Consider the following 27,458-nt stretch of genomic DNA (forward strand, 5'->3'; position numbering starts at 1 on the left):
TTTTATGACTCAGTACAATAAGCACTGCTCCTCCAGTAAGGTAGGGGATTCATCCCAACATGTCCTTCAATGTGGCACTAGTATTTTATGACTTCCTACGAGTCCTTTGTGATCTTGCCTGTCTCTGTCCATCGCTCTTACGAAGATATGCCCCATGATGCTACACTTGTCAGAGTGTTTTTCTGTTTCCAGGAATAATTTGTTTCTCCTGTCAGGCCCAGCACACCATCTTTCTCAAAGAGCCTCTTCTGGGTAGCCATCTGGAAGCATCACCTCAGTGCAAAACAGGCAGGCTGCTGGATTTGTGTTGGCTCACTTCTCCTTAATGCTGGGTACTGCCCTAAAGGCAGCATTACATTTTATTCCTGGACTATACAGCATTATAACTAGATGTGCAGACATGACATTTTGATTGCTACATTCTGGGCTATTGACATTTGTGACAAGACTCAGAGAAAGACTCAGGAAAAAAGGATAAAGATTCAGAGGAAGGAATCAGTTGAGGACAAGCAGAGATAATAATCTAAGACTCCAGAACCGGGTAGGTGCATGAAGGTGTAATACCATACCTAAAATGCAGCATGGAGAGCCCTCTCTCATGCAGTGTTTTGGAAGAAGAATCTGAAAGACCACCAGATTTTAAGGGAAGAAATTAACTAAAGAGCAATGAAAAGCCAGAGCCAAGGTGCTAAAACCAGACATGCCCAAACTATAGAGAAACTAGATTTCAAAAGCCCTGAAATGTGGGCCTTTCTATAGCCAGAAAGCATTACAGAAAATGAAAGTGATAAGTAAGAAATGGGGAAAAGCAGAAGAATCCTCCCTGGTTCTCAGAGAACTGGGAGAACCAGTGAGAAAAGAGGAACATTGAGGCCCTATAATTAATATTATAGTCTTTTTCTGCCTGTCTTCATAATTAAAGTGTAAAACATGGCTGCATTTTTCCTTGCTCTGTATGGTGCTTGGATATAAATCATCTATGGGCTCGTGACTACACTTCAGTGAAACTAATGACATGAAAGACTGTAGACTTGGGGTGAGGCAGCATTTATAATAAAAAAGATCAGCTTGGTGAAAGGAATACTAAAATTGTTTCTATTATAATAATATAACTTTTATGCCTCTTCATGTTACTATGCTTTAGGAACGTGTATGATTATCACTAGGTATAAGAATCATGAATCATTCAGTTTCCCAAGGACATCCCCAGAGAACAGTCTCAAATGCAGACGTTTGAGTGTTCCCAGATTACTTGCTGGAGCTGGAGAGACTGATTCAAGGTTTCTCACGGATAAATTATCAGCTTTCCTGAAATGGCATTTCAATATTGTGCTTCAGAGTACAGTTGGAGTTACTCTAGTATAAACTGAGGGTAGTCCAACATGCTGGGGTTAACCACCAGCTGGGTTTAAAGGCAGATAGAGAAATGTCTGGGGTTTTGTTTGACCTGTGCCACTTTACTGTTTATCTACCTAATTTAGAAACTGTAAAAGTTATCACTCTCACCAGAATGACCATCAGCTAAAACTATTGCATCTAGAGTAAGTGTTGAGAAAGACTTGTTCGTCAACAAGTAGGGTAGCATCCAAGGGTGGAGTATGCCTACTCATAGTCCCTTGGTTTCATTCCACAGATACAATTTTCTGAGGGGAGGAAAAGAACATGGAGCCTTTCAGTTACCGGATATCTGTTCTTTCATGTTACTGTGAATCTCTTGGGCTTCAAAAAATTAAAAATTAGTTTGAAAAAGCAGAGATGGTTTTCAATTACTCCAAACAGATGGTTTAAGGGGAAAAATGCAACTTTTACTGCTGACAATAAATGTCAAAAAGTTAACTGATCTTAGCATGGAAAGGAGTGAACAAAATTTTCTCTTCATTTAGTTGTGCAAAGTAAGCTAAACATTCTTAATGAAATTACTATCAAAATGCAATAAGAGTAAATATAAAACTGGTTTTGCCATGCATACCTTTAAGTCAGTAAGTGTCATCATATGAACAGTGTGGAGAATAGAGCCCTTAGAAAAATCAGTGATCATTCTTTCTTCCCCAGTCCTTGCTGATGTTATTCAGTGCGGCCATAGAAGCTAATGGAAATTTTGCTATGAATTTTACATGGAACACATCAAGTTCTTCGTGTTATAATGAAGAAATATATGTTGACTTTTGTAAGTTACTTTTGCCTTCTAAATATAAAATAGTCTATCTCCTGGTCCTCTCTCTGATCCTATTAAATAGGAAAAAAAAACCCCTATTTAAATCAGCCATTTATTGGTTACAGTGGAGTCTCTCAAAAGAGATCTCATTGAAATGTATTTTTTTCCATAATAGAAACCTATGATCTAAAAAAGAATTTAAAAAAATTTAAAACTATATTGACTCCGCTGTGTTTAGTCTTGCTACTTAATTTCTTTTGGCTAAATCTCAGCAAAGAGGATGATTTTTCTCAACTACGATGTGATTTTTTGAAAAAGAGGACTTCCAACAAAGATAAGCTTCTAAAAATAGGTTAACCATTACAAGGGATGCTAGATATTTAATGCAGTTTCTGTAGATCAGAATGGGTCTGTATTGAATGTTCCACAGACATTCCCAACGTGCCTTTAAATGCCATCGCTAGTGGGTTTGTTCCATCCCATCCCTAACCCTCACAAAGATCTCGGTGCTGTAGAGCAAAACCAAGTCAGGAGAGCGCTGCAGCAATTTATCAGGGAGGATTCTGCCATCTAGTGGGAAACACACAGCTGACACCAACCACGCCAAAACCCAAAAACCTTTGTTTAAAGGCTAAGTCTGCAACTGCTGTATTTAACCCGTCAGAAGAAAAAAAGCGATCCATTTCCAGTAGCATTGCCTCTTACAAGTCTCTCTTCTGCTTGATATATTGGAAAATATTGCCTCTAATTTAGCCTTAGCCACATTGGCTAATCCTCCATGATCCTCATTAATATCCTTGTCTCTTCAATTGTATTAAATAAACTACTTCTGGAAGACATCAAAAGCTTTCATGTCATAGGGATAAATTTAACATAAACAAACCCATCCTTGCTTCTTAAGTTTATGGATACTATATACTACAGCTTCCCCTAAGCATTACCCCACGCCCTCTGACTCCCACATGCAAGTCTTAACGGCCCAAGGGCCTGCTGCTTCTGCTGCAGAATCCAGAAGAGATCTTTTATGTCAATTTTAATTCAAAAATGTGCCTTTTTTTTCCCCCAACTGTATCTACAGTGTCACAGAGCCAGAGGAGGAGCTAGAACAGATTAGTCCTTCTCCCTCCACAGCCACACATGAACCGGGCCCTGAGCGCTGCAGGTTGTTAAATGAGGCTAGCAGGGCAGGCAGCGGGCCTCCCACCAGGAGCGGGGCCAGGGCCGCAGGGCCCGTGGCCTTCGACCCCCACGGCCGCGGGAGGCAGGGCCGCCATGAGGGGCGCGACGAGCCCCCGAGGGGGAGGGAGGCCGCCGCGGACTACATTTCCCAGGAGCCTGCGGGGCAGGCGAGATGCCTGCCGCCATTTCCCGCCTCTTTCGGGGGGCTGCTGGGAGATGTAGTAGGGGGCAGAAAGAAGATGGCGTCCAAGATCAGGGTGGTTCTGCGGCCGGTGAAGAGCATCGTGGTCCGCTTCTGCCCCTTCGAGTCCAACGTGGAGAGCACAAGGTGAGGGGCTGCAGGGGCAGCGCCTGCCCCGGCCTAGCCATGCTCTGGCTTTCGGGCATTCGCGCCCGGCAGGGAGGCCTTGGCCGGGCTCCCCTATCTGTAAGCCACCCAACGCCCTTCCTGTGCCCGCGGCGCGGGTTCTGTGCGTTTCACGGCAGGTGTGAGAGCTGGGCGTTTTGCCTTTAATTTCATTTATTTGGCGGGGGAGGGGGTAGAGGCTGGGGTTATTTGAGTGCCCAGTGCGGCCTGTGCCCTAGGCCCTGCTGCAGAGCTCGGGTGCGGCGGGGGGCGTAGGCCCGCACCGCCTGTGGGAGCGAGGAGGGTCCCTGAGGAGGGTCCCTGAGGAGGGTCCCTGAGGAGGGTCCCTGAGGAGGGTCCCTGAGGAGGGTCCCTGAGGAGGGTCCCTGAGGAGGGTCCCTGAGGAGGGTCCCTGAGGAGGGTCCCTGAGGAGGAGCAGGGAGAGCGGCCGCCCCAGCAGGCTGCTGCCCACGTCCCAGCAGTGGCAGACGCAAAACGAAGCCGTGAAAACTGCTGTTACCGCAGGACCCTGTGACTTGCTGCCACTGTAGCCAACAAAAGTAAGAAGGCGTCCTGCGAGCAAATCATGAAGGAAATAGCATCTGTCATTCCTTCTCCGGGGATGAACCTTGTTTTCCCAAACTTCTGTAACTGCTGAGCTTTAACTTTCGTGATCTTGGTTTTGAAGGCTTGCATTTATTGGGCAGTATTTATCTGTAGCTTAATCTGGGCAGAACCTTAACGTTTCAGAATGAGAAGGTGCTGTGTTTGTCGTAAGGGCTCTGTTTCAGGTGTTACCAGGATGCATGCAGCATTCATTCTCTGCTGGTTTTTGGAGGATCTCTGTGCCTAAGTGTAGACCCCTGCATGTAGCCATGTGCATTTAGCCTCACCAAACCACCCAGGGAGATGCCCCTTTCCGTTGCTGAGCCTGTAGGCGAGGGTCTGTAGTCGCTACTCCAGATACTGGTAATGGGAGATAGAGCGGGCAACAGCTGCTGTTCGATCTTGGGGATTACCTGTTGGAGAAATCTAAGTAATTATGCTCCTTGACTGATGTAAGTTCTGTACCAAACAATTGTAAAATGTCAGTTTGCAATAGCTTTACAGGCACATCTACTTTTGAAATTAATTTAGTAACATATCTTAGAATGCCTTTAAGCCGTCAGAATGTCAAGTAGCTGTCATGCATTTCAGAAATCTGCAGGAGACCAAATAAATAAATGCTGTCTCAAACCCAAACAATAGAACATTGGTAAGCAACTTGTGTATAAAGAAAAATGAAAATGACTTTGCTATTTTTTTTAATTACTATTCTTACTAACCCAGCTGAGAGAAATGCAGAAAGCATGTACCTGAATTTTTGAAAAATTATTTGTTGTGCTTTTTACATGTTAGCGAATAAGTAACTATCGATTTGGATTTTTAAGAGTGATTACCTCATAAGAAGTACCTGTCTGAAATTATTAAATGAAATCCTATTTTATTTATACTTTGTTGCCCAGCAGTATCAAGATATTAAAATTATTTTTAGAAATAGATTTACTGTAACTTCTATTTATAGCATACTTAATGTATTTTCAAATATATTTTCAGAAAATTTCTTCGATGTATAAACCATAAAAAAATCCAGGCCACTAATAGAAACTGTGAAGTGACTGCTGATGTGAGACATGACGGGTCTGAACCACTTGTAGATGTCATGTTTGGTAAGGAGCTCAATTTTAATCTTAGCAAAAAAAAAAAAAAAAAGACCTTCCAGGTTTGTATTGTCTTCTCTATGATTTTTTTTGTACTGTGGTTATTTTTTTTGGTTCTGGTCCATAGGTAGATGTTGCGCACCTAGCAGGAAAAAAGGAAGAGGGAGCCACTAACAGCCTGATATCTAGATAAATGTGTATGTCTTTGTACCTACAGTTAGATCTGGTGGATCTTAGATCAAAGAACGGAGTTAACTTTAGCGTTTAGTCGACTTTTATAGTGACATGCTTTTGTGACCTTGCAGTCAGGTAGAATTCCAGGGAAGTAAGTGTAGCTCTGTTTTGATGTAAGAATCTGTTCACTTCCTGGAATCTTTTTTTATGTTATCTGTGGTGGAGGCATCTCAGTCTTGAGAACAGAAAAGTTGAATACCTTTAGTTGCTTATGCAACCGAGTAACTTACTATGCAGTTTGAAGGAACTGCTCATATGGATAAGGCCATACATGTGCAGATGGACTTGCAGAATGAGGTCAACTGATGTACAACAAATTTCTTGGTTCCCTTTGAGGGTATAGTGAGCAGCCAGGGAACTGATGGTGGAAACGTCATCAGTTCTGGAAGCAGCCCAGATTCTAGGCTGTGAACAGATGGCTCTAATCTGCTTTTGTCCTTTTTTCTGGCTGCATCTTCTTTCCTGCTGTGCTGTAAAGGACCAATATGTCATGTAGCCCAATAAAGTTTTCATTATTACTGGTTCTTGCTACCCCCTGATCTTCAAACTTCCTATAAAGTATAAGAATATGTTTAGTGAAGCAGAAGAAATGTCGAGAGTGTTGAATGTACTTCATTTTGCTTAGGAAAGTCTAGTTATTTCAGTGATGACATTGCTTGTTTCTCCCTCCCCCATGCCTCTGTCTTTCCCATCCTTGTCTCTTAACGGTGATGTATTAAGACTTAAACAGCAGAGTTTAATGGTTTTCACAGCGTAAAACCAAAGCAATGTATTTCACTAATGCCAAGAGCTACAGCTCTGAACTCTTTGCTTTCTAAGAGGTGATTATTTTCCAAAAGAAGAGTTTGCAGCCCTTATAGTTGGCAAACACGTGGCTTGAACTTGGATGTCATGCATGGTATTGCATTATATGGATTTGAGTACGGCTTTTGTATTTGCAAATCTTGCAAAAGTAATTAATTAACTTCAGTACAATGCTTAAGTTCTACTGCCTTCTCCCTGTTGTAAAATAATTTCTTTCAGAATTTTAGAAATCCTAGTGCTTTTTTTTTTTCCTTACATTATAACCACCAGATTGTGTAAACCAATTCGTTGTTTTGGCTAAAGAAGTAAGTTAAATGGACTGTAGACAACATGCTGCTAAAATGTAGAGCCATGTGTGGAAATTATGCCTTCCAGTGCCTTCTGTGCCTTCTGTTAGATAACTTTGAGGGCATAGTATGAGCCATTCTCATGAAATATGTGTTCTCACTATGGGTGTAGCTAGACAAATGTTTTGGATTTTTCAGTAATACAATACAGAAATGAAAATTACATGTGTATTGTGTGCAGGTCAATGTATTTACTTGTTGGTGCATAATCAGATTCCTTGGTAAGTGAAGTACTTTCTAATCAGATAAGATGAACAGGGTACTTGAGTTTATATATACAAAAGAGAAATGCACACTAAAGTAATTGTGACTTGGACTTTGAGACTTTTTCCCCTTTACAGCTGATGGAGATCGATTGATTATGAAGGGAGCCAACTTGACAACAATAGAAATGTTAACAGCATTGGGATCCAGGTGTAATGCAAAACAGCTTAAGGAAGAACAGAAAAGCAAGAAGAGTCGCTGAAGAACAGAAAACCAACTGTGTTTGCATTTACATGTGTTAAAAACAGCAGGCTGCACAGAAGGCTTTTCTCCTATGCAAGAAAATCTGAGAGATGGCCAAAACCCTGACCAGTTTAAAATGCAGCAGAATGAACCATTTAAATGTTCCCTGTCTTCACCTGAAGGAAAACATAGTGGATCAACAAATCTTCTAACACTAGTGGGTCGGAGTGGCTTAAGATGCATGAATGCATCTTTCTAAGCAGCTGCCTCTCAGTTGTCTGTATGTTGGACTAATAGCACATGTATTTGCATATAAATATGAATAATGCATAATAATAGCTATTAAATTAATATTACAGTGAAGACATCTCTCTGGACATTATTTCCTACAACATTTCTGTACAGTGGGATGCAAAATATTAGTAGGGTGGTTATAATTTTTGAAAATTATTAAATACAAAAATTTGAAGAAAACTGAAAGTATTCATCATTGACTTAGCTGAGGGACAGCGAGCAGCAAATATAAACGTAGTATTACAAAATCCACTCTATAATTTATCTGTTGCTAAGTCCCTGCCATTTTCTTCCTCTCTTTTTCAAAAAAGTGTGAAATTTGCTAAATGTAAACTTAGCTCAGCAATCTAAGTAACGAGGTAATGGGACTGTGAACACACAGCGGAGCTGCTACTCCTGCATAAAAGTAGCTAAGTTTAGCTCAAAGAGAAGGGTAAGTTGTTTTTTTTCTGATAATTGGAGAAAAGGACTATCTTTGAAGTTCAGTTTTGTAGTATTTTTGTCACTTGCTTTTGGAAGATTTCACTAAATATTTTATAAAGATCAAAGGGAGAGCTTTATTTGGTGTTTATATCCCTATATCCAACCCTATTATTTATTAAAGCAAGTGCTTAGGTGTCTCACCTAAGGTGTCTCTGTATTGCAACGCTCTGTGGGTTTGGGAGGGTTGATCTCTCCTTAGGCTTTGCAGGTGAAGGTGTCAACTGTGCATGTATTTCATATGCATCAGTTTTGTTCTAGTTCAATTCCTAATGAAAATATAATGAAAGTTTCAGTTTTGAGAGCTGCAGGTGCAGTACTATTGAGAGGCATTAGTTCTACCTGTTGTTAATCAGATGCCTGACTTCTATAAAATTGTAGTATATATTTCCCAAGTTAATTTGGCAGCACATTTAGGGCACAAATCTGAAACTAGTTTTACCTTAATTTTGCTGAGATTTGTAAACAGACATTCTCTGAAAGCAACATTGCTTTAAACAGCACTGTCATGGTAGTTCTTCGCAACTTCTTCACCAGGATGCTGAAGTCAAGGTGGTATCTTACATTGGAGAAGCAGACGTGTGCTAAAAACATTTGATGATATTTTATGGTGGCCTCCTCTGTATGTTTGCAATAAATAGAAGAGAGTGAGATAAGATGATTGGGGCAGGTGGGTGAATGAAATTTAGATGTGGGAACAACGGACGTGAATGACTTAGTCTGGGATGAATACCTTCTCTGCAGTCTGCTATCCTTTTTTATTAGGCCACCAGCTCTTCCAAGTGGTTTCAGAGTGCTGAGCTCCTGAACCTGCTGCTGAGCTCCCTTCCAGTGGAGGAGTTACAAGAACATCTGAAACTGAGAGGATTTTAAATTCTGTCAAGCCAGAGGAGTATCGTAGAAAGTTGACCAAATAGAAATAAGGCTGATCAAAGGACAGTTTTGGGATTTTTTTTCATGTGTCCCCCCTCCCCAGTTTAGAAGAACATCATATAGCATGACTTTACCAGAAGAAGCCTTACAGGGAAAGTGAGAATTGTTCAAGTGGAAAAACACTGCAGAATTATTCATTCCCTGGTTAATGATAGAATCATAGAACGGTTTGGGTTGGAAGGGACCTTTAAAGGTCATCTCAGCCGTGCTCATTGCAGGGGGTTGGACATCAACTAGATCAGGTTGCTCAGAGCCCTGTCCAACCTGACCTTGAATGTTTCCAGGAAAGGGGCACCTACAACCTTTCTGAGCAACCTGTTCCATTGTTTTACCACCCTCATAAAAAGTGTCTTCTCTGTATCTAGTCTAAATCTACTCTCTTTCAGTTTAAAACCATTACCCATTGTCCTATTGCTACAGGTCCTACTAAAAAGTCTGTCCCCATCTTTCCTATAATCCCCTTTTAAGTACTGAAAGGCCACAATGAGGTCTTTCTGGAGCCTTCTCTTCTCCAGGCTAAACAAGGCCAACTCTCAGCCTTTCTTCATAGGAGAGGTATTCCATCCCTCTGATCATTTTTGTGGTCTCCTCTGGACCCGCTCCAACAGGTCCATGTCTTTCGTGTGCTGAGGGCTCCAGAACTGGACGCAGTACTCCAGGTGGGGTCTCATCAGAGCTGAGTAGAAGGGCAGAGTCACCTTCCTCAACCTGCTGGCCATGCATCTTTTGATGCAGCCCAGGATACAGTTGGCCTTCTGGGCTGCAAGTGCACATTGTTGGCTCATGTCCAGCTTTTCATTCACCAATACCCCCAAGTCCTTTTCCCCAGGGCTCCTCCCAATGCCTTCATCCCTCAGCCTGTATTGATACTGGGGGTTGCCCTGACCCAGGTGCAGGACCTTGCACTTGGCCTTGTTGAACCTCATAAGGTTCTCACAGGCCCAGCTCTCCAGCTTGTCCAGGTCCCTCTGGATGGCATTCTGTCCCTCAGGGGTGTCAATGACACCACTCAGCTTGGTGTCATCTGCAAACTTGCTGAGGGTGCATTCAATCCCACTGTCTGTGTCATTGATGAAGATATACAACAGTACTGGTTCCAACAGAGACCTTGAGGGCCTCCACTTGTCACTGTTCTCTGTCTGGACACTGAGCCATTGACCATTACCCTCTAGGTGTGACCATCACTAATTCCTCGTCCACCCATCAAATCCGTATCTCTTCAGTTTAGAGAGGAGGATGCTGTGGGAGACCGTGTCAAAGGCCTTACAGAAGTCCAGAGAGATGACATCCATAAGTCTTCCCTTGTCCACTGATGTAGTCGCTCCGTCATAGAAGGCCACTAGGTTGGTCAGGCAGGACTTGCCCTTGATGAAGCCATGCTGGCTGCCTTGAATCACCTCCCTGTCCTCCATGTGCCTTAGCATAGCTTCTAGGAGAATCTGTTCCATTATCTTCCCAGGCACAGAGGTGAGACTGACAGGTCGGTAGTTACCAGGGTTCCTCCTTTCTACCCTTTTTAAAAATGGTGCAATGTTTCCCATTTTCCAGTCACCAGGGACTTCACCAATTGCCGTGACTTTTCAGATACCATGGAGAGTGACTTGGCAGCCACACCAGCCAATTCCCTCAGGACTCTGGGATGCATCTCGCCAGGTCCCGTAGGCTTGTGTATGTTCAGGTTCCTCAGGTGGTCACGAACCTGATCTTCCCTTACAGTGGGAGCAACTTTTCTCCCCCAGTCCCTGCCTTGCCGTCCATCCACTTGAGAGGTGTGGTTGCCAGTGAAGGCTGAGATAACATAGTCGCTGAGTACCTCAGCCTTCTCCTCATCTGTTGTTACCGGTTTGTCACTCTTGCTCATTTGGGGGGAGATACCCTTTCTTTGACCTTCTTGTATTCTTTGACCTTCATGTATTCATATGCTCAAAAGCCCTCTTACTGTAATGTATCGGTGATTTTTGTGATTTTTTTTAGTTTTTGACAGTTTGGACAACAACATCAGTGTGTAAAATTTGTGTTTAAATGTGAAGCACTTACATCCTTCTGAAACAATTACCTGTCTGTATGTACTTAAAGAGTAAAACAGGAGTTAAATAATATTAAGTTTCCATAGTGTTTATATTGGCCCAAGACTGGAGTTTATATTTATGAAGAGAAAAAGGAAAAAAATGAAGATCCTAGTACAGGCTTTTTATAGCCAAAATAAATTCTCTCCACTGTTGAAGAAAAATTATGGTTTTTTTCCCTTTACTCGCATGGATAGACATCCTGCTCTATAAAGACACACTCTTACTATGTGCTTTCATTTTAACGCAGAGATGCCCAACCTTTTTGCTTAGGTTAGGCCAAAGGCCTGTAATGTAGCCATGGAGAGATGCCTGACAATTCAGTAGATGAGGTATTAGCTGATGCTGCTCTTGCTGTGTGTGCTAGTAGCTGCAATTTGCAGGGGTGAAACTCCAATATGTTTTGTGTGTGAAAAGAAGTAATGTCTAAGATTTGAATATGTAAGGTGTAAGGGAAAACATACAGGACAGAAAAATAAAGCTAAAAATGTGCATTCTGAAGGCTACAAGATACTGAAGTGATACAAACAAGCAAGATGGGCAAGGAGGTACTCCTCTGGTGATTATTATGCTAATATGTAGAAAATTGCTCTCCCTGTGCCATGTAGATAAAGGTATGAATTTATTTTTCAAGTATGTTAGAGATAATATTTAATGACTTTCTTCTCTAAGCCTTTAGATAACTTTGCTGCAAGCTGTTCATACAGTATCCATTTCTGTTGCTGATTGACTGAAACAAAACCGAGCGACCTGCTGCTCTGAAATCTTCCTGACATACACAGTGTAGGGCTGTGGATGTAGAGGGTATTAAGGTCAGTCATGCAGAACAAAGCGGGGCTGGGTGAGCATTGACTTTGCATGTTATTATTCTCTAGCCTGCTAATCTTGATTGCTCTACCCTACAAAATACGTGGATGCTTTCCTAAATGTAATGGAACTGGTACAGGCCCTGAAAACACTGGGATTAACTAAATACAAACACCCATGTCCATGTAGGGTGTCTTATAGCAGGTGATGACATTAAAATGTTTAGATCTCTAACCTGGAGGTTTAAAACAATTATTAGAATCATCTTAGACCTGTTTATTGTACAAATACCTATTTATTTAGAAGCTCTTGGCAATGCATAGGGAAAATAGTCCTGAATTCAGATAACACTGGCTAAGATAATGGTATCTTTATTAAAGATCTCAACCGCAAGCAGCAGTGTTAGTGAGTGTTTCTACAGCAAGTTTTAACTACTAGATGGTACAAATAAATACAAAATTGTGATGTCCTGATGCCTTTCTTGCAAGTTAGAAACAAGTAGAAACATGCTATCAGGTAGTTCATGTATGCCAGTGCAAATTTGGTTCTTTGTTATTTGCAGGGATCTTAATTTAAGCAATTTTGTGCTACCTATTTTAGGAAAAATAGGGTGCAATACAGTATTGCTGTGCAAACCCCACTTGAGGAGTGGAAGATGCTTTAAATCTGAATTATTTTGGAAATGTTGCAGCCTAACACATTTTTGCTGTTTGTGAATGTGCAAAAGGTGTCATCTACTAATTTCAGAAAATTGCCCACAAGTATTTGCCCTGTTGGATGTAGAAGAATGCATTAGTTTTGGTTGGTTTTTCCTAGTTCTTCACCTCTACTGGATAAGAATTTAGAATAACCAAGGGGTTTATATGCTGTAAGGAAGCAAAATAAAAACCCAGAACACTGCACCCAGTAAATATCCTTGGACTCTATTTAACAGTTCTCAAGAATTTTGCTCCCAAATGTATCTTCTGCCTGTGTACTCTCCCTGTGCAGGTGTACCCACCCCTTGCAGGTTAAGAAATGCTGGCTTACTGCCCACCTCATCAACAACATGTGTGACCAGTTTCCCTGGATGCTGGGCCCTGCTCCTCCACTGGTGGTTTGGAGTCACCTTCAGACTGACAAGACACCTATCAGCAGTGCCCAACCACGCTTCCTTCCCTTCTCCTTCTGGCATAATAGCCTTTTTCTTTCTTGGTACTATTTGATCTCACCCAGTCTCACCTTTTCCCCCTGGAAGTCACTCTTCTGAACCTTTTTCATTGTCTGACAAGAGCTTGCAGTAGCTTCAAGCAGCCAAGGTGCTTTGCTTTTGGTAGACCACTGCTTGTTCTCCCCAATCAACCTCACTCTGTATGCTGAGAAATGTTGGGACAGAGCAGCACAAATGGTTAGAGGTGCTACTTTGCTCCTGATCGTCTTTACATTAACAATAAATCGTCTTTACATTGAGCTGGCCTTCTCAAGATGTTACAAAACTAAGGCTGTGCTCAGGGCTAGAAGTTCCAGGTGTGAAGGCAAAGGAGTTGCTCACCTGTTTTGTCATCTCATGAAGTTTCAAAGTGGTACTTGAAAGCAGAGTTAAGGCGAGCATAGAGACTCTGCTTGACTTAAAGCGGTTTCCGACGTACTGGCAATGTTGCCAGCAGAGGTTAATAGCATATCAAAGGAGATCTGTGCATTGTGCTGCACTGGATAAGGTTAACCTGCTTACATATGAAAAGAACATTTCTTTTGAGTCAAATTAGCTGGAAAAGTGGACCAGCAGACCTGTTTGTGAAGGGAACACTCAGTCAATAAGAGCAAAGCCTGGGAAAGAGGAGTCCTTCACGGACAGGTTTTCACAACTCAGACTGGCAATCCCTGCAAGGAGGTTCAGAGGACAGGCAGGAGGCAAAGCAGCAGGTTCCTTCCTGACTTGGGCACTACTTCTCTGTTTCTTTTGATCTCTTCACCCTTTTTCAGCAAGGAGTCAAAGACCAGCTTTACTGTAAAAACAGCGTGGTCAGCATGCAAAGCCAGCAAATCTGTCATCTCAAACACGGTTCTTGCACAGATTCACTGAATTGTCTTTTCATTACTGGTGAATCTGAGAGGTTTGAATCACTTGCACAAACAAAAAAACCCATAATTATTTTCATGGAGTTTTTAAAGTCTCTTTTTCTAGGTGGGGCTTTACAGAACTTGTCTTCAAAGTACACTTCTCAAATGAATTTCAAAGTATTTACTGGAAATGGCAGATTTAAGAATCAGATTATTAATTCTTCCTTTCCTTCACATAGCTAGGTCAGTATCAAGTTAAGCTCCATATAGAAGTGCCAGAATCAGTACCAGAAACTATCCTGTGGCAGAAGTGTAGGAAAAAATCAGGGAACTGAAATGTAATTTCTTACCTCCTTATAGATTTTCTCTGGCCTACATGTTAGATGAAGGAATCAAAGATGTAAATCCGAATACCACGAGGCTTTTCAAGTCCAGAATAGCAAACTGGTGAATACCTGCCAGTCCTACATGGTTGTGTGAGATGCCCGAGGCAAGAATTTTCTTCGAAGATCTTTTGAACACGAGTCATGTAGTCAACACACTTGGCAAACTTAGTGTGTTGGTGATGGGAATGGGATAATAGTAAGAACTAGCTTTAGCTTCCAAATGTTTTTTCTTTAGGTTCTTCTACAGTCCATGAAAGATGAGATCTTTTCTGAAAGGCAAGTCAGAATTGGAAGCTAATGCTTGAGCAGCACCCCGGAGAGCCTATCTCTTCCCTTGCATGCAGATGTGAGGGGACTTGTGCTTTTAGGCAAAAGCTAGCCTTCATCAACCGTGCCCCAGGGATCTATTTCAAACCTAAGCCCTTGTCACCCCAGGATGAAGTCCTTTGGGAGCCCTGATCTGGTAGGCAGGCTACATGTGTTCCTAACACCTTAGGACAGGGCTTTGCTAAACATGAGGAGCAACAGCTGCAGTCTCTCTAACTGGGAAAAGCGTTGACATCCACATTACACTGAGAAGATCCTTCCTCTGTAGAGGATGAGTGTTAGGCTCTGTCTTCCAGATTTCTACAGCTGTGATGCTCTCCTTGGTGACATCCTGAGCATGAAAAGTAGTGCAATCACTGTAACTATAAATTAAACTTTTTTTCTGAGGTTACCTTGACAGTGGTTGATTAATATCCTTAGTAATGAAACTACTCGTAGTATGCAATCAACAAAATAATGCTAAAACTTTATACACCCCTTCCAAAATCTGGTGGGCACATCTGTAATTTGTGATTCTAAATTTCATAGGCTAATTGCTTATCATTGGTAGAAATATTTCTTTTGTCATTATTTATTCCAAATCATATTGCCGTTCCTCATCTTTGCCCTTATGTCTTTATTGTTCCACACCACACAGAAAGGACAGTTGGGGGTTTTATTTGGCTTTATTTATAGAGCTTTGGGTTAATTTTTTGTACATCTGAGGTTTCTAAAAAGCCCCGCCAGAGTATTATCGTTCTGAAAGCCTCTGCTGTGAGCAGGTATCCCCTGCTAATATGCTTTTGGTTTATGCGGATCAAAAGCCTTTTCAGTGCTAAAACTACAGCTATGGACAATTTGTAGTCATCCTGATTGCTTTTTTAATGTTGTAATGACTATGCTGCTTATCAGATTCTGAAGATAAATAAAAATATTTTTTATACTAATGTGTGGATGTTTGTTATTCAGGGTAAATACTGCTGCTAAATAAAGAGGGTTTTTCAAAGCTTCCAAATTTAGACACAAGTGCATGTATCTGCAGTCACTGTGAGCTGGGCTGGAACTGACATCAGGTCATTTTTGCCTGTAAATGTCAATGAAAATGAGGAAAATGAAGCCTGGAGTGCTCTTTCTGGTCACTGCAGCCTCTGGAGCTTTCTCTTCTGTCTTTTAGGCAGGGTACGACTGGTGATCTGTCACACCATTGCCGCAATAAACTTTGCCCTTGATGTAATCATTTCCCTTTAAACTTGCTTTGAACGTGCTGCTGGCAGCATACAGGATATACACTGAGGTTGCTGGCGTGTTAATTGCATCACAGTATTGTTCTGTGGCATCAGCAAGGATCAAGGCTCCAGTTGGCTCGTCACTGAATCCGCGCACACGTGAGCCTGCCTGTCCCCGACAGCCAGCCACCCAGAGCAGATGCAGTAGAGGCCAGATCTAGAGCAAGGACTCCTTGGACCTATGCTCCTTAGACTAAACCATGCTGGAGAGTAAGATGGCTTTGTTTTGACTTGAAACCTGAGATGTATCACACAAAGTCCATTGATAAAACACAGGCTATGCCCAGGTCTTTTAGCTCAGAGGTAATGGTGTGCCGATACACTAGAAGATCTTGTACATACTGACATACAAATAAAAACTTGTAGGTTCATGTGTTGCTTCATAATCCCTGCTCTAGTGTTGCCCAAGCAAAGAGCTCCTGAGCTGGAGTCAAGCTTACCTAGACCAGCTATGCAACCGTAGCATGTGTTTCATCATGTCTGCCCAGTGATGACATGGCTGGGAAGGGAAAACCGCACTTGTACAACAAGGAAACAGAAAGCTGTGCTACCTATGCAATTTTTCTCATCCATGCCTTGGGGATGAGTAACTATTATTCATGGACTGCTTTAATTTTTTTCACAGCTAGGGATAGGCTGATGAGTAAAATTCAGGCTGCAGTGTCCAATTTTGCTGGCAATTTTTTAAGGCTTCAAGAGGTAATCTTGTCTAGAAGAAGCGTATCGGTAACAGAAGGTACTATATATACATGGTAAGTCTGTATAGAAGGAAAGCGAGATCCTCCCTTTTACACAGTAAAGCAAAGTATAGCGCTATCAGATTGGGTTCCTTCCAAGTTAAACATATGGGCAGTTTAATGAGTAAAGGTCTAGGGAAAAAGTTACACCTCCTATACAACCTGATCAGCGATACGTTGCAGATGAGGAGGTGGTGGTGCTCTGCCCTGCCCAAGCAGCAGGTATTATGACTCCAAAAGACAAAATATGGCTTGGCTTACATGCAGTGGGTAATGCTATGGCTACGTGAACAGAAACCTCAAACACTGCTGGCCACAGCTTCCCAACTGTCACGTCAGATGAAGCATCACTGCACGACGCACTCTTGCCCAAAGGAGTAGAACGAAGGTCTCTGTGCTCTCTTTCTCCTTGGTCCTTTTCTTTGCACTTGGTAATGAAGGACTAATATCCTCCCCTCCTACGGGACAGAAGGGATTGACTACCTTGGGAAAACATTTTCTCTGGCAGGCCCACACTGCCAAGGTGGTGGTTGCTTCTAACTGTGGCTACGTGCTTTCCGTGCAGCTAACTTCCACGCAAAAATTTATGCTTCTCATTGTAAATTTGATTCTCCTTCTCTTGGACAATGTAGTTTAACGTGGAAATGAGCAAAACTTTAGAGAACTTCAGCTGTCTGTGCTGAAAAAGTAATGTGTGGCATAGGAGTTGAAAGCTTTTCATATGAATATATGTATTTGCTGCTTCTCTTTGGGTATATCTAGAGAGAAGAGGAGACTACACACACAAAACATGTCTGACTGTGATGTCAGCCTCAAACCAGGCAGGAACTGGGATTTATAGCAACAGAGTCCTGTGGCCCAAGCATCTCTGAATATCTGACCATTTTGTTTTGACTCCCAAAGCAGGAAGCCAAGTTCCCTCACCTTTGAAATATTTGACCAATGTATATACTGTACTGTCATCATAAAAAACCCCATATATTTTGTAGCCCGGTCCGCTTGTACCTTACCCAGAAGGATACACCTCTGGTCCCTCTTGTTACTTTATTTGCTACGTGAGATACCATATATTTCAGCACTATCCTGTTTCAAAGACGTTTTGAGATGTGGCTTTGCAGTTATCACAAGCAGTAATCTGTATCATAGGATTACTTTGCAAAACTTTAGATTTTTGTAAAAATTCAGATAGATTTTCTTTTTCACTGTATCCTAATAGTCTGCATTTCAGGAAAGAGACATGAGATTCTTCTTTCTTTTTACATCTTATATGAATTTACATGCCTAGACCTGAAAAATTTGTAAGGAGAATAAATCAAAACAAATTACTTGTGGGAGGATTCCAAAACATAGCAGCGTCCTGCACAGGTAGGTAGCTGGGTCTCTATGTACTTCATGTCTCACCACTAGATGGAAATAGTGGATTTTACATAATCTGTTGCATTATCAGCACTTATACCTGAATACTATTTGTGTATTGTTAAGCCATCTGCAGGCAGCACTGCAGAAATGTGGATCCAAAATTCTTTGCTAGCATACACGGAGTAAAGCCAAGATCTCTATTTCTAGAAATTGTCCCCATTTTACAGGACTGAAGACCTCCCGATTCCTGAAGGATGATTCTGTTTGGTGCCAAATATTGCTTTTCATTTCTCCTTTCTGTAAGCAACCAGAAAAGAGCTGCGGGATGGATGGTATTTTTGTTCTTCTCCCATGACTTAGGTAGCAAACCAGCCTAATTTAAAATTTACTCCGAAGTCTCTTGCCAAGACCAAAAAGAAAAGATAAAAGTGGAAGGACGTTGAAAGTCTTGTATTTCAATGCACCTACTTAATGACAAAAAAAAGCAATGTGGCTTGCTGCCTTATGAGCAGACGCTATAGTGTTGTTTGCATATTAAAAGCAAACATATAGTCAGAGAAGTGGAAGCTAATTAAAGGCAGCTCAGTAGGGAAGAATAGTTAAACAGAAGGATTTTTTTTAAAGAAATCTCAGTTGAAAAATGAGCTGATTACTTAGTGTATGACAAATCTGACCTTTTCTAGAAAGTATTGAGCCTTCAAACTGATTCAGTTTAGCTCTACTAAGTTGCATCACTGCAAAGCGTAAAGGGAAGCATCCTCCTTGCACCAAAACATTTAGATTCACAGCACCTTCTCATGTTGTGAAATTCTGGAACCAGCACAGGGACCTTGCTGTCTTCCCTGGTTTTGACACCTCAGTCTCAAACTCCTCCACAAAAGTACTAGCAGAGAAACAGAGCCACAGCTACTCCATCAAAGAACTCCAGGCACTAGGCATATCTTCAGATTTCTGTTCTTCCGGTCAGGAGAAAGTAGGTCTGGGTTTCATCCAGTCTGACACAAGGCCAAAAGAGGCAGAGATTGGCATAACCCCGATATTGGAAACAAATCTTGGGCACATGTTGGTATCAGGATTTCTGTTGTGACTTAGAAACAGCAGCTTTCTCACAGAATATGACAGTGAAGCTCTCTGCTCACCTGACAGAATCACCTGACAAAAGATTGGCCCAACCATCACAGGGCCGGGTACCAGCGTGAATCTTACGATGGTACTTCTGCACCAGTATGCAGCAATGGCAACTGCCGTTTTCCTTTAAGAAGTAGGAATTAGGGTATCGCAATTCAATATGGACTAAAACCAAGGAACCAAATCTGCATTTTTCCAGTGCTAAAGCATGAGGTTGCATTCAGGCTTTGATTTTTCCTGTGTACTGCAAGTACCCACATTAGTTCTGTATTCTGATTGATCTCGTTTGCTACCTGATCGCTGTGTGTATGTAACAGGTCTGCTCCTGGGTCAGCAGCAAGCTACAGATTGCTGTAGCTCCGTAATGGGTGATATAGACTGGATATAAGGAAAAAATTTTTTACAATGAGGGTGGTGAGACACTGGAACAGGTTGCCCAGAGAGGTTGTAGGTGCCCCATCCCTGGAAACATTCATGGTCAGGTTGGACGGGGCTCTGAGCAACCTCATCTAGTTGAAGATGTCCCTGCTCACTGCAGCGGGGTTGGACTAGGTGACCTCTAAAGGACCCTTCCAACCCAAACCGTTCTATGATTCTATGATATATCAGCAGGACTTGGGGGAATGCTGGGAAGGCCTGCAATCAAACCCAATAAACTGTTTTGGGATGTTGGCTCCTTCTTGCTCTGTCCCTGTGCCACATGATGGCCCATGCTTGCTCACTCCTGAATTATCCATAAAAAGCATCATTCCTAATAAATGGCGTAAGTTAGGATTCAGTGCCACAGACCGCCAAAAATTCCCTGGAGCCAAAATCCTGCAGACCAGTTTTGGACCCCACGGGTGGCAGGGCGCAGCGCACCGCGCTCTTCCACCGCCGTAGGTGCCGGGCAGCGTTTGCATCCCAACAAGAAGGCTACGACATTCCTTGGCGGGACGGCTCCGGCGGTGTCCCACGGTTCCTGGGCGCAGCGTGGGGCGGTCCCGGGGGAGCCGCAGGCTCGGGGCGCAGCGTGTGTGTGTGCGCGTGTGCCCGTGCCCGTGTGCGGGAGGCGGCGGGGCGGCGTGCCCGCTCTTGCCGCCGCCGCCGCGGGCGGGACTCGCCGGGCGGGGGCTCGGCGGGGAAGGGGCCGGGGCGCGGCGGGCGCCCCATTGGCTCTCCCCGGCGGCACATGTCGCCGGCCCCGCTATAAAGGCGGCGGCGGCCCCGCTGCAGCCCGTCCTCCTGCCTCCGCGCTCCCCCGGGGACACCGACAGCCCCAGCGCCGCCGCCATGGCCATCGATGCGTTTTTAGGCAAATGGTGCCTCGTCTCCAGCGAGGGTTTCGAGGAGTATATGAAGGAGCTGGGTAAGGAGCCGGCGGCTCCGGGAGGGAGGGAGGGAGGCGGCGGGGATGCAGCCCCCGGTGCCGCCGCCGAGGCTCTGTCCAAGGTCCGCGGCGGGCGCGGCCCCGAGGCTGGGCCGGGGGGAGGGGGGTGATGCAGGGATGCTCCGGGACGCGGCAGCGGGAGCCCCGCGCCCTACCGGCGCCGGGGAGGGAGCGCCGGCCGGGAGCAGACCCTTCCTCCCGGGATGGCTGCCGTCTCCGCGCCCTAAAGATGTCGGCAACCCTTTTTTGCACGGTAATCGCCGGGAGGCGGGCAGGTGCCGGTGCCAGCAGGCACGTTCCCGCCGCCCGGTGCTGCGCCTTCCCTGCCGCCCAGCGGCCCCCTCCCACCGGCGGCAGCGCCCCGGATTATCCGCCGGTGCCAGCAGCCCGGCTGCGATTAGGCCAGTTTGCTCCTCCCTCGCCGGGTAGTGCCCCGGGGCGGTGGGACCGGCGCTGGGGCAGCCGCCGGGGCGGGGGTGGGGGGGGGTGGGGGCGGGGGGTAGACGAGAGGCGCCCGGGCCGCGCTCCCACCGCCCCGGGTGGCCGCGCACAGACCTGCTGAGCCTGGGCTGATTTCTGTGAAGTCACCTTGGGTGTCTTCTCATGAGAAAGCCAAACTGGATCAACTACCTATGGGTAACCGACAGCCAACTGCACTGCCAGGGGCTGTTTGTATCATGTTGTGGGTAGTACCCTTATCTGGGGGAGATAGTACTGGCTTGCCATCCCCGCTTCCAGATCACTGTACATTTTGCAACATGAAATGACTGATTCAAGAACAGACCTAACGCCAGGAGCCTCCTCTGCAAGTTCACATTTACCACCTCCCTCTGAGCATCTTGGCCAACAGGTGATAAGACACCTTGCAGTGGCTCTGTAGCCGAGGTGCTTTGATTTTCAGCATTTTTTTCACTTCTGAAAGCTAGGATGCTTTTTCGTGAGGCAGAGGCCATGGCCTTGAATGTCTTTGGAGTGAGGAGAGGAAGGAATTCAGGTCTTGCGCTCTTCCTGTAAAATAGAAATGGCATCACTGCATTTACACCCTGCCGACAGTGGTGGCTGTAATTGCATTTTGTGAGAAGCCTGTCAATATGTGGTAGCTATGTTGTGAGAAAGCCTTCTGGACTGAGCCCTTTGGGAGGCTTTGGCGGAGGATATTCAAGAATTTTAAGATCAGCTCAGTTCAGCCCAGCCATGGATTAGGATGCCGTGGTGCTCACGTCTAACAGCCAGGGCTAGGCATGCGCCAAATTGCAACTTCAAAGCAGAAATTAAGTGCTGCAACTGCAGAGCACCTCCCATATGTAGGCAGCAACTGAGTATTGTTTGTTTGTTTTTTTTTAGATCGCAATCTTAAATCAGTCACTTTTCCTTTTTACAATTACAATTTAGGTAATTAAATTTACTCCAAGTCATACTTTAGAAGCCAGTCCTTTATTGGATCTCACCCTTGCTGACTACTTAGGAAACTCTCTGCCTTTGATCCTATTGATGCACGATAAACGAGATTCTTCAGATTCTGCTCAGTCTGTATAAAAGAACATTCAAGGATAAAGAAGTTTGAATTTCACTCCTTGCCATATGGAAAACATACACGGCTCATCTCTCTAGTTGGATTCCAAGGCGTAGCTGATCAAATAACTCACTGATTACTCTGGACTGGATGGCAACAAAAGGGTGGGTGGGGGGTCACTGCGACAATTTCCAGTTCGGGTCAGAAAAGCTGGACTGAGGAGGACTGGTATTTGCTCTGCAGTCTCAAGCTTAAGGCTTAGTCCTGAAATCTCAGTTGAGTCTGGAGAAGCTATGGCTGGGAAGTACTTTGTTGTTTCCACCTCCCAAGGAAACTGTAGTCATTGCTTTGTGGATTCAGCCTTCACCCAAGTATCCTGTGCGCTCCAGGGGAGTGCTGCTGTGCTGTTACGTGACATTTTCTAACTGACCAGCTGCAAAGCCCGGACACTTGCTGACTTGGTGGCACTTTCTGCTCCAACTGCTTGCTTACCAGTTCTTGGTTCAGATCTGCACTTTCCAGTTTTATGGATTCATGTTTGTTGCCCGACTGCCCTCTTATTTCTGTCTTCATCCTTCAGATCAAAAAGACTCAAGCAAACCACTCAAACTGTGGTTTGAGCAGGGGCTGAGGCAGGGTGAGTCTCTTCTGCTGAAGAGTTTTGAGGGCTGCTGTCTCCAGATGATGAATTTTCAGTCATTTGCAAAGCTTATTTCTCTCAGGGTCTTTTTTTTTTGTGTGTGTGTGTGTGTAAGCACTATTTTGCATGGTAGTGGTTTTCTAATTCGCAAGTCCATACTTTGGATACAAGATGTAGAAGATGAACTTCTATTAAAAGCTGCATGTTTGCAATTGTGTACAGAGTGATGGAAGAGTATTTCTTGAGTAAGTTGAAATAAATATGCAGGTGTGGTTTTTAATTGACAGATTAACCCCTGTCAGATTTTTCAAGGTCTTCAGAACTTGAAGGGAATAATTTTATATTAGTTTAAGCTTTTGTGCTTGTTTTCCTGTTTATAGTTTATTTCTGTTTGTAAAAATTGAATGCTGAGTTTTGGGACATCTGCGAGTCCTCCAGAGGGCAAAATAGATTTAACTTCAGTTCCCTAAGGAAGCTAAAGAATAACTCTGCAAATAAGCTTTTTTTTCCTTCCTCATCTGTGGATAGTTTAAAACATCCTTTTTCTTTGTGGCTCTTGAGCTTTGATTCTCAAGTGTATTTAGGTGCCTAATTAAATGGGAATTAGGTATCTGAATTCTTGTGTGACCCTAAGCCTTAGGGTTTAACTGACTTTGTGACACTCCGTGCCTCTCGCCTTGCAGGTGTGGGTATGGCCATGAGAAAAATGGGAAGCATGGCCAAACCAGATGTTTACATTATTAAGGATGGGGACACAATCACCGTAAAAACAGAAAGCACCTTCAAAACTTCACAGTTCAGCTTCAAGCTTGGTGAGAAATTTGAGGAAAATACATTAGATGGCAGGAAAACTCAGGTCAGTATACTAGATTTTCTACTGAAAAACACAATTTTTGGGGTGTTTTACAGATGGAGACGCTATTTAAAAGTCAGTTTTGACATCCATACTAACAATGCTTTGTCTGATGAGCAGCTGGTGCTGTAAGTCTCATTGAAATACATTTTTTTTTCTAAATTAAGCAACTTCCAAAGAGGGAAAAATGCTGAACTGAATAATATCTTGTGTATTTTGTTTTTTTCAATTTGTAGCAGATGCATTGTGTTATTAAAACTAACTAAATCCATGTTAAAGCCCAATGCCACTTCATTTGAAGCCTGTGGGAGAAATCCCATTGATGTTTAATCAGAGGCGATGCAGCCCTAGCGTTAACCTTTCCTCTCAGACTCCTATTTGCATAACAAGAGAGCCTGGTTCAGTCTGCTGTGGGATAACAGACACACAGGGCGTAGATGTGAATCACAGTTTAGAAGGCAAAGAGCTTGTCCTTGCACCAAGTAGGGAGAATATTCATCCAAAAGGAGGTTAAACACAAAGAAGCCCTCCGATATGCGTCTCTCATTCCCTTGTGTGAGTGATCTCTATGTACCACCCTCCCCTCCAGCCACACACTGGCAACTCATCTATTGTTGCAAGATCAGATAAACGTTACACAAAAGCTCAAAGCCCGTGTACAAAAAGAGGAACGGAGAACGTCGTCTGCTCTCGTTAATTGAAATTGTGCACGCTGTCAAAGGTCTGCCTGACGCAGGAATGTGTCAGAGCAGTGAGTGAACAAGCAGTGAGCTACTGTAAGAAGAGGATCAGTAAAACATTTAATATAATAGCCTGGCTTTGTAGATGTCAGTGGCAAAATTACTATTGAGGGAGCTGGGGTGGGAATTTTTCCTTTGGAATACGGTGTTGGAAAGCCTCCGTCTCCATCAAAAGTCATGGGTAAAATATTGATGTTCTGGTTCTTCTTACAGACCCTTGTCAGCTTAAAAGATGATGGGTCATTGATTCAGGAGCAGGAATGGGATGGCAAGAAGACCATAATAACACGGAAACTAGTGGATGGACAATTGGTGGTGGTAAGTTCAATCCTCCTTTCTGATCCCTGAGTGCTGCTGGCCAGTAGCATGAAAAATAACTCCAAAAGATGTTTTTGCTTATAGCCTGTACTGAGGCAAATTAATAAATCCATCTCCTTATCTTCTAGGAATGTGACATGAATGGTGTCAAGTGTGTTAGAGTCTACCAGAAAGCATGAGGACACCTTCATGTTCAGTAGGAACTTGCTACAAACAACTCAGTTCAGTGGACCGAGCTCCTTTACACTCCGTATTTTCCTTTTCCCTGTTTTCTAGTATTTCAATGGACTGAGTCGCCGAGTGCAATCCTTTTTAAAAGCCGTGATCTAACTATTATGTAACTATTCTGAACTTGTGAGGCTATTAAATAAAATTGTCAAATATATGAAGTGGAAATGTTGTTACTATAGTGGAATTTTAAAGTGAGGTTTTATAAAAACTCTGTTTGGTTTTAGGCTCTACTACAAACTGCCTTCAGTTCAAGATAAGGCACTATATGGCAATGAACAATTAATAGCAAGCTGAATTTTGACCAGTGTCCTTAACTGCTAAGGTAGTAAAACCTGAAATAGAAAAAAACATCCAAGAGTTCAGGCTCTAGACCTGTTTCTAACTTGCATGTTACAAAGTTAATGGAATGGGGTGGATATAACTAAGGCATAAGTTGGTGAGTAGAGGGATGCATTTTCAGGGGTTGGTTTGTTTTTTCATGTTTCAACCCCACAAATTTCTTATGTGAAAGATATATACTGGTGAGACAATGGACGTAATTAACTTAAGCAAACACATATATTCTGAGAAGACTCTTTGTTTTCCTAGCAAAATTCTTATTTCCTGTCTAGCAACATTCTAACAATTTTTAACCAAAATCTACTCAAATACTGCCTAAAACTTAAAGCCTCATTTTATTTTTTTTTATTTTTAAACTGCCTTGAAACACCTGGCAATGGAGTTTATATGCTTTAAAGTGCCATAATAAATAATTGGAAACATCAGTGTCTTGAGTATTACTTTTACACTGGTTGGGAAACAGAGCCTATGATGCTACTAGTTTTCCAAAGCAGTGTCAAATCAGTCAAAATTATAAAGGTTGAGGTGAATTTCTGTCACACCAGGTGAGCATGTCCTAAAAGTGAAGCTGTTTGGCAACAGATGATGGGGAGATTTTTAACAGATTCAGAAGCCTGGGGGATCATGCAATTGTGTACTTCCAGTCTGCAGGATCAGTTGTTGCAGAATCCATTGCTACTTCAGCGCTACTGATATCTTAGCTGCTCTGTGTATCATGTGATTGAGCTTACCCTAATAGAAGAAAAGTCTGGTCTTTTATGTTCATCCTACCAACCATGGAAATGACTTTTCTGATAATTTTGGACCATTTGTCCTTTTCATAATTTCATGGCTATTTATGAATCATCCCCTTTACCTGTGTCATCTGAAAGGATTTATAGATGGAACATATTTCTTACAATTTTATTTTCATGTTCTATATAAAGTGAATATTTTTCCTGTTCCATTAATGTCTCTTTTTCTGGGTTGGCCAATCTTCATATCACCTTCATTTAGTATTTTTCCTGACTTTAATGTGAACCCTGAAGACCTCTGCTGTATTCTTATACAGGACATTAGAAATAGATTTTTTGTTTGTTTTTAGGGAGAGAAATCTCCCTATAGAAACTGAAAACAGACTGAGCCCCAATCGGCAACCAAGCACCACACAGCTGCTCATTCACCCTCCCCCCATCAGGTGGGATGGGGGACAGAATCTGAAAAGCAAAAGTAAGAAAAATCGAGTGTTGAGTTAAGAACAGTTTAATAATTGAATTAATATAATAATAAATAATTGTAATGAAAAGGAAAATGAGAGGGAGAGAGGAACAAAACCCAAGAAAAACAAGTGATACAATTGCTCACCGTCTGACGACTGATGCCCAGCCCGTCCCCAAGCAGTGATCGCTGCCCCCTGGCCAGCTCCTCCCAGTTTATATACTGTACCGTATGGTACAGAATATCCTGTTGGCCAGTTGGGGTCAGCTGTCCTGGATGTGCTCCCTCCCAGCTCCTTGTGCACCTGGCAGAGCATGGGGAGCTGAAAAGTCCTTGACTAGTGTAAGCACTACTTAGCAGCAACTAAAACACTAAATCCAAAACACAGCACTACGCCAGCTACTAGGACGAAAATGAACTCTATCCCATCCAAAACCAAGACATAAATTTATGATCAGAAATACACTAAATAGTAGCAGGAGAATGGCTGCAGCAATCCACAGCATGATATGAAAATCCTGCCTCCCTTCCAAAAGAAACGACGTTATCGCTTTAAGCAGGGCATTATGCCTTCTTTGGGGTCACTGATCTATCATTTACTGCTGCTTGTTTACTCTTCTGATACTGGGTAGTGTCAATTTTTTATCTTCATTTGAATGGAAAAGCTTCCAATGACTTTTATAGGACATTCGTTTTTGATTACAATGAGATCACTTCTTGTAAAACAAAAGGCAGAAGAGTATCTTTTTCCAGCTATTTCCCTTGGAAACAGGGTTTATAAAGTCTGTGTGTGTGTGTGCTCTCTGATTTCAGCCACATGTGAAGAGAGGCTAGAGGTCCCAAATATAGTTATTCTTCCACAAATGTCATGAAAATAGGTGGTCTGATGAAGGACATATAGACCATTAAAGTGACTTGATGGTAGAGAGACTGCACATGGAAGCGACGCTTTGTTTGACATTAAATGGAAGAAAAACATTATAAGTCCTCTCGGCACACATAAGAAGTTATCTTAAACACAAAAGTTGACCAACAGTTAGAAACAGATTAACAGGAAACTGGAATTCTTTAGAGCTAATTCTCCAAAACTACTTAGGCTCACTTATTTATTGGATTTATTTTGATGTTAGCATCAGCCTATGTTGCTGGTAACTTCAACTAAGTGTACCATGACCTGGAACTATGATATATACATATGGTATGTATATGTTTTAGATTAGACCA

The 27,458-nt window shown here is 43.0% G+C and overlaps 2 protein-coding genes across 2 annotated transcripts; both read left to right on the forward strand.

The window, feature by feature from the left end:
* The first annotated feature begins 3,521 nt into the window (after positions 1–3,521).
* Positions 3,522–7,575, forward strand: MRPL53 (mitochondrial ribosomal protein L53). Its single transcript, XM_075085304.1, has 3 exons — positions 3,522–3,662; positions 5,277–5,389; positions 7,107–7,575. The coding sequence occupies exons 1-3, from the start codon at positions 3,574–3,576 to the stop codon at positions 7,229–7,231; spliced, it is 327 nt and encodes a 108-aa protein (XP_074941405.1). The 5' UTR covers positions 3,522–3,573; the 3' UTR covers positions 7,232–7,575.
* A 12,651-nt stretch (positions 7,576–20,226) lies between these two features.
* On the forward strand, positions 20,227–25,462 carry LOC142053530 (fatty acid-binding protein 5). The gene is made up of 4 exons (XM_075085314.1): positions 20,227–20,382; positions 23,240–23,412; positions 24,363–24,467; positions 24,596–25,462. Exons 1-4 carry the CDS (start codon positions 20,307–20,309, stop codon positions 24,644–24,646), a joined length of 405 nt encoding a protein of 134 aa, XP_074941415.1. The 5' UTR covers positions 20,227–20,306; the 3' UTR covers positions 24,647–25,462.
* The last annotated feature ends 1,996 nt before the right edge of the window (positions 25,463–27,458 follow it).

Source organism: Phalacrocorax aristotelis, chromosome 2, assembly GCF_949628215.1.
Source record: "Phalacrocorax aristotelis chromosome 2, bGulAri2.1, whole genome shotgun sequence".
Classification (NCBI taxonomy): Eukaryota; Metazoa; Chordata; class Aves; order Suliformes; family Phalacrocoracidae; genus Phalacrocorax; species Phalacrocorax aristotelis.

Bases quoted from the DNA above. Each gene is read 5' to 3' on its own strand.
- LOC142053530 (XM_075085314.1), top strand. From the start codon at position 20,307: ATGGCCATCGATGCGTTTTTAGGCAAATGGTGCCTCGTCTCCAGCGAG. The intron at 20,383-23,239 runs GTAAGGAGCCGG...CTCGCCTTGCAG, and splicing joins GGAGTATATGAAGGAGCTGG to GTGTGGGTATGGCCATGAGA. The intron at 23,413-24,362 runs GTCAGTATACTA...TTCTTCTTACAG, and splicing joins TAGATGGCAGGAAAACTCAG to ACCCTTGTCAGCTTAAAAGA.
- MRPL53 (XM_075085304.1), top strand. From the start codon at position 3,574: ATGGCGTCCAAGATCAGGGTGGTTCTGCGGCCGGTGAAGAGCATCGTG. The intron at 3,663-5,276 runs GTGAGGGGCTGC...ATATATTTTCAG, and splicing joins TCCAACGTGGAGAGCACAAG to AAAATTTCTTCGATGTATAA. The intron at 5,390-7,106 runs GTAAGGAGCTCA...TCCCCTTTACAG, and splicing joins ACTTGTAGATGTCATGTTTG to CTGATGGAGATCGATTGATT.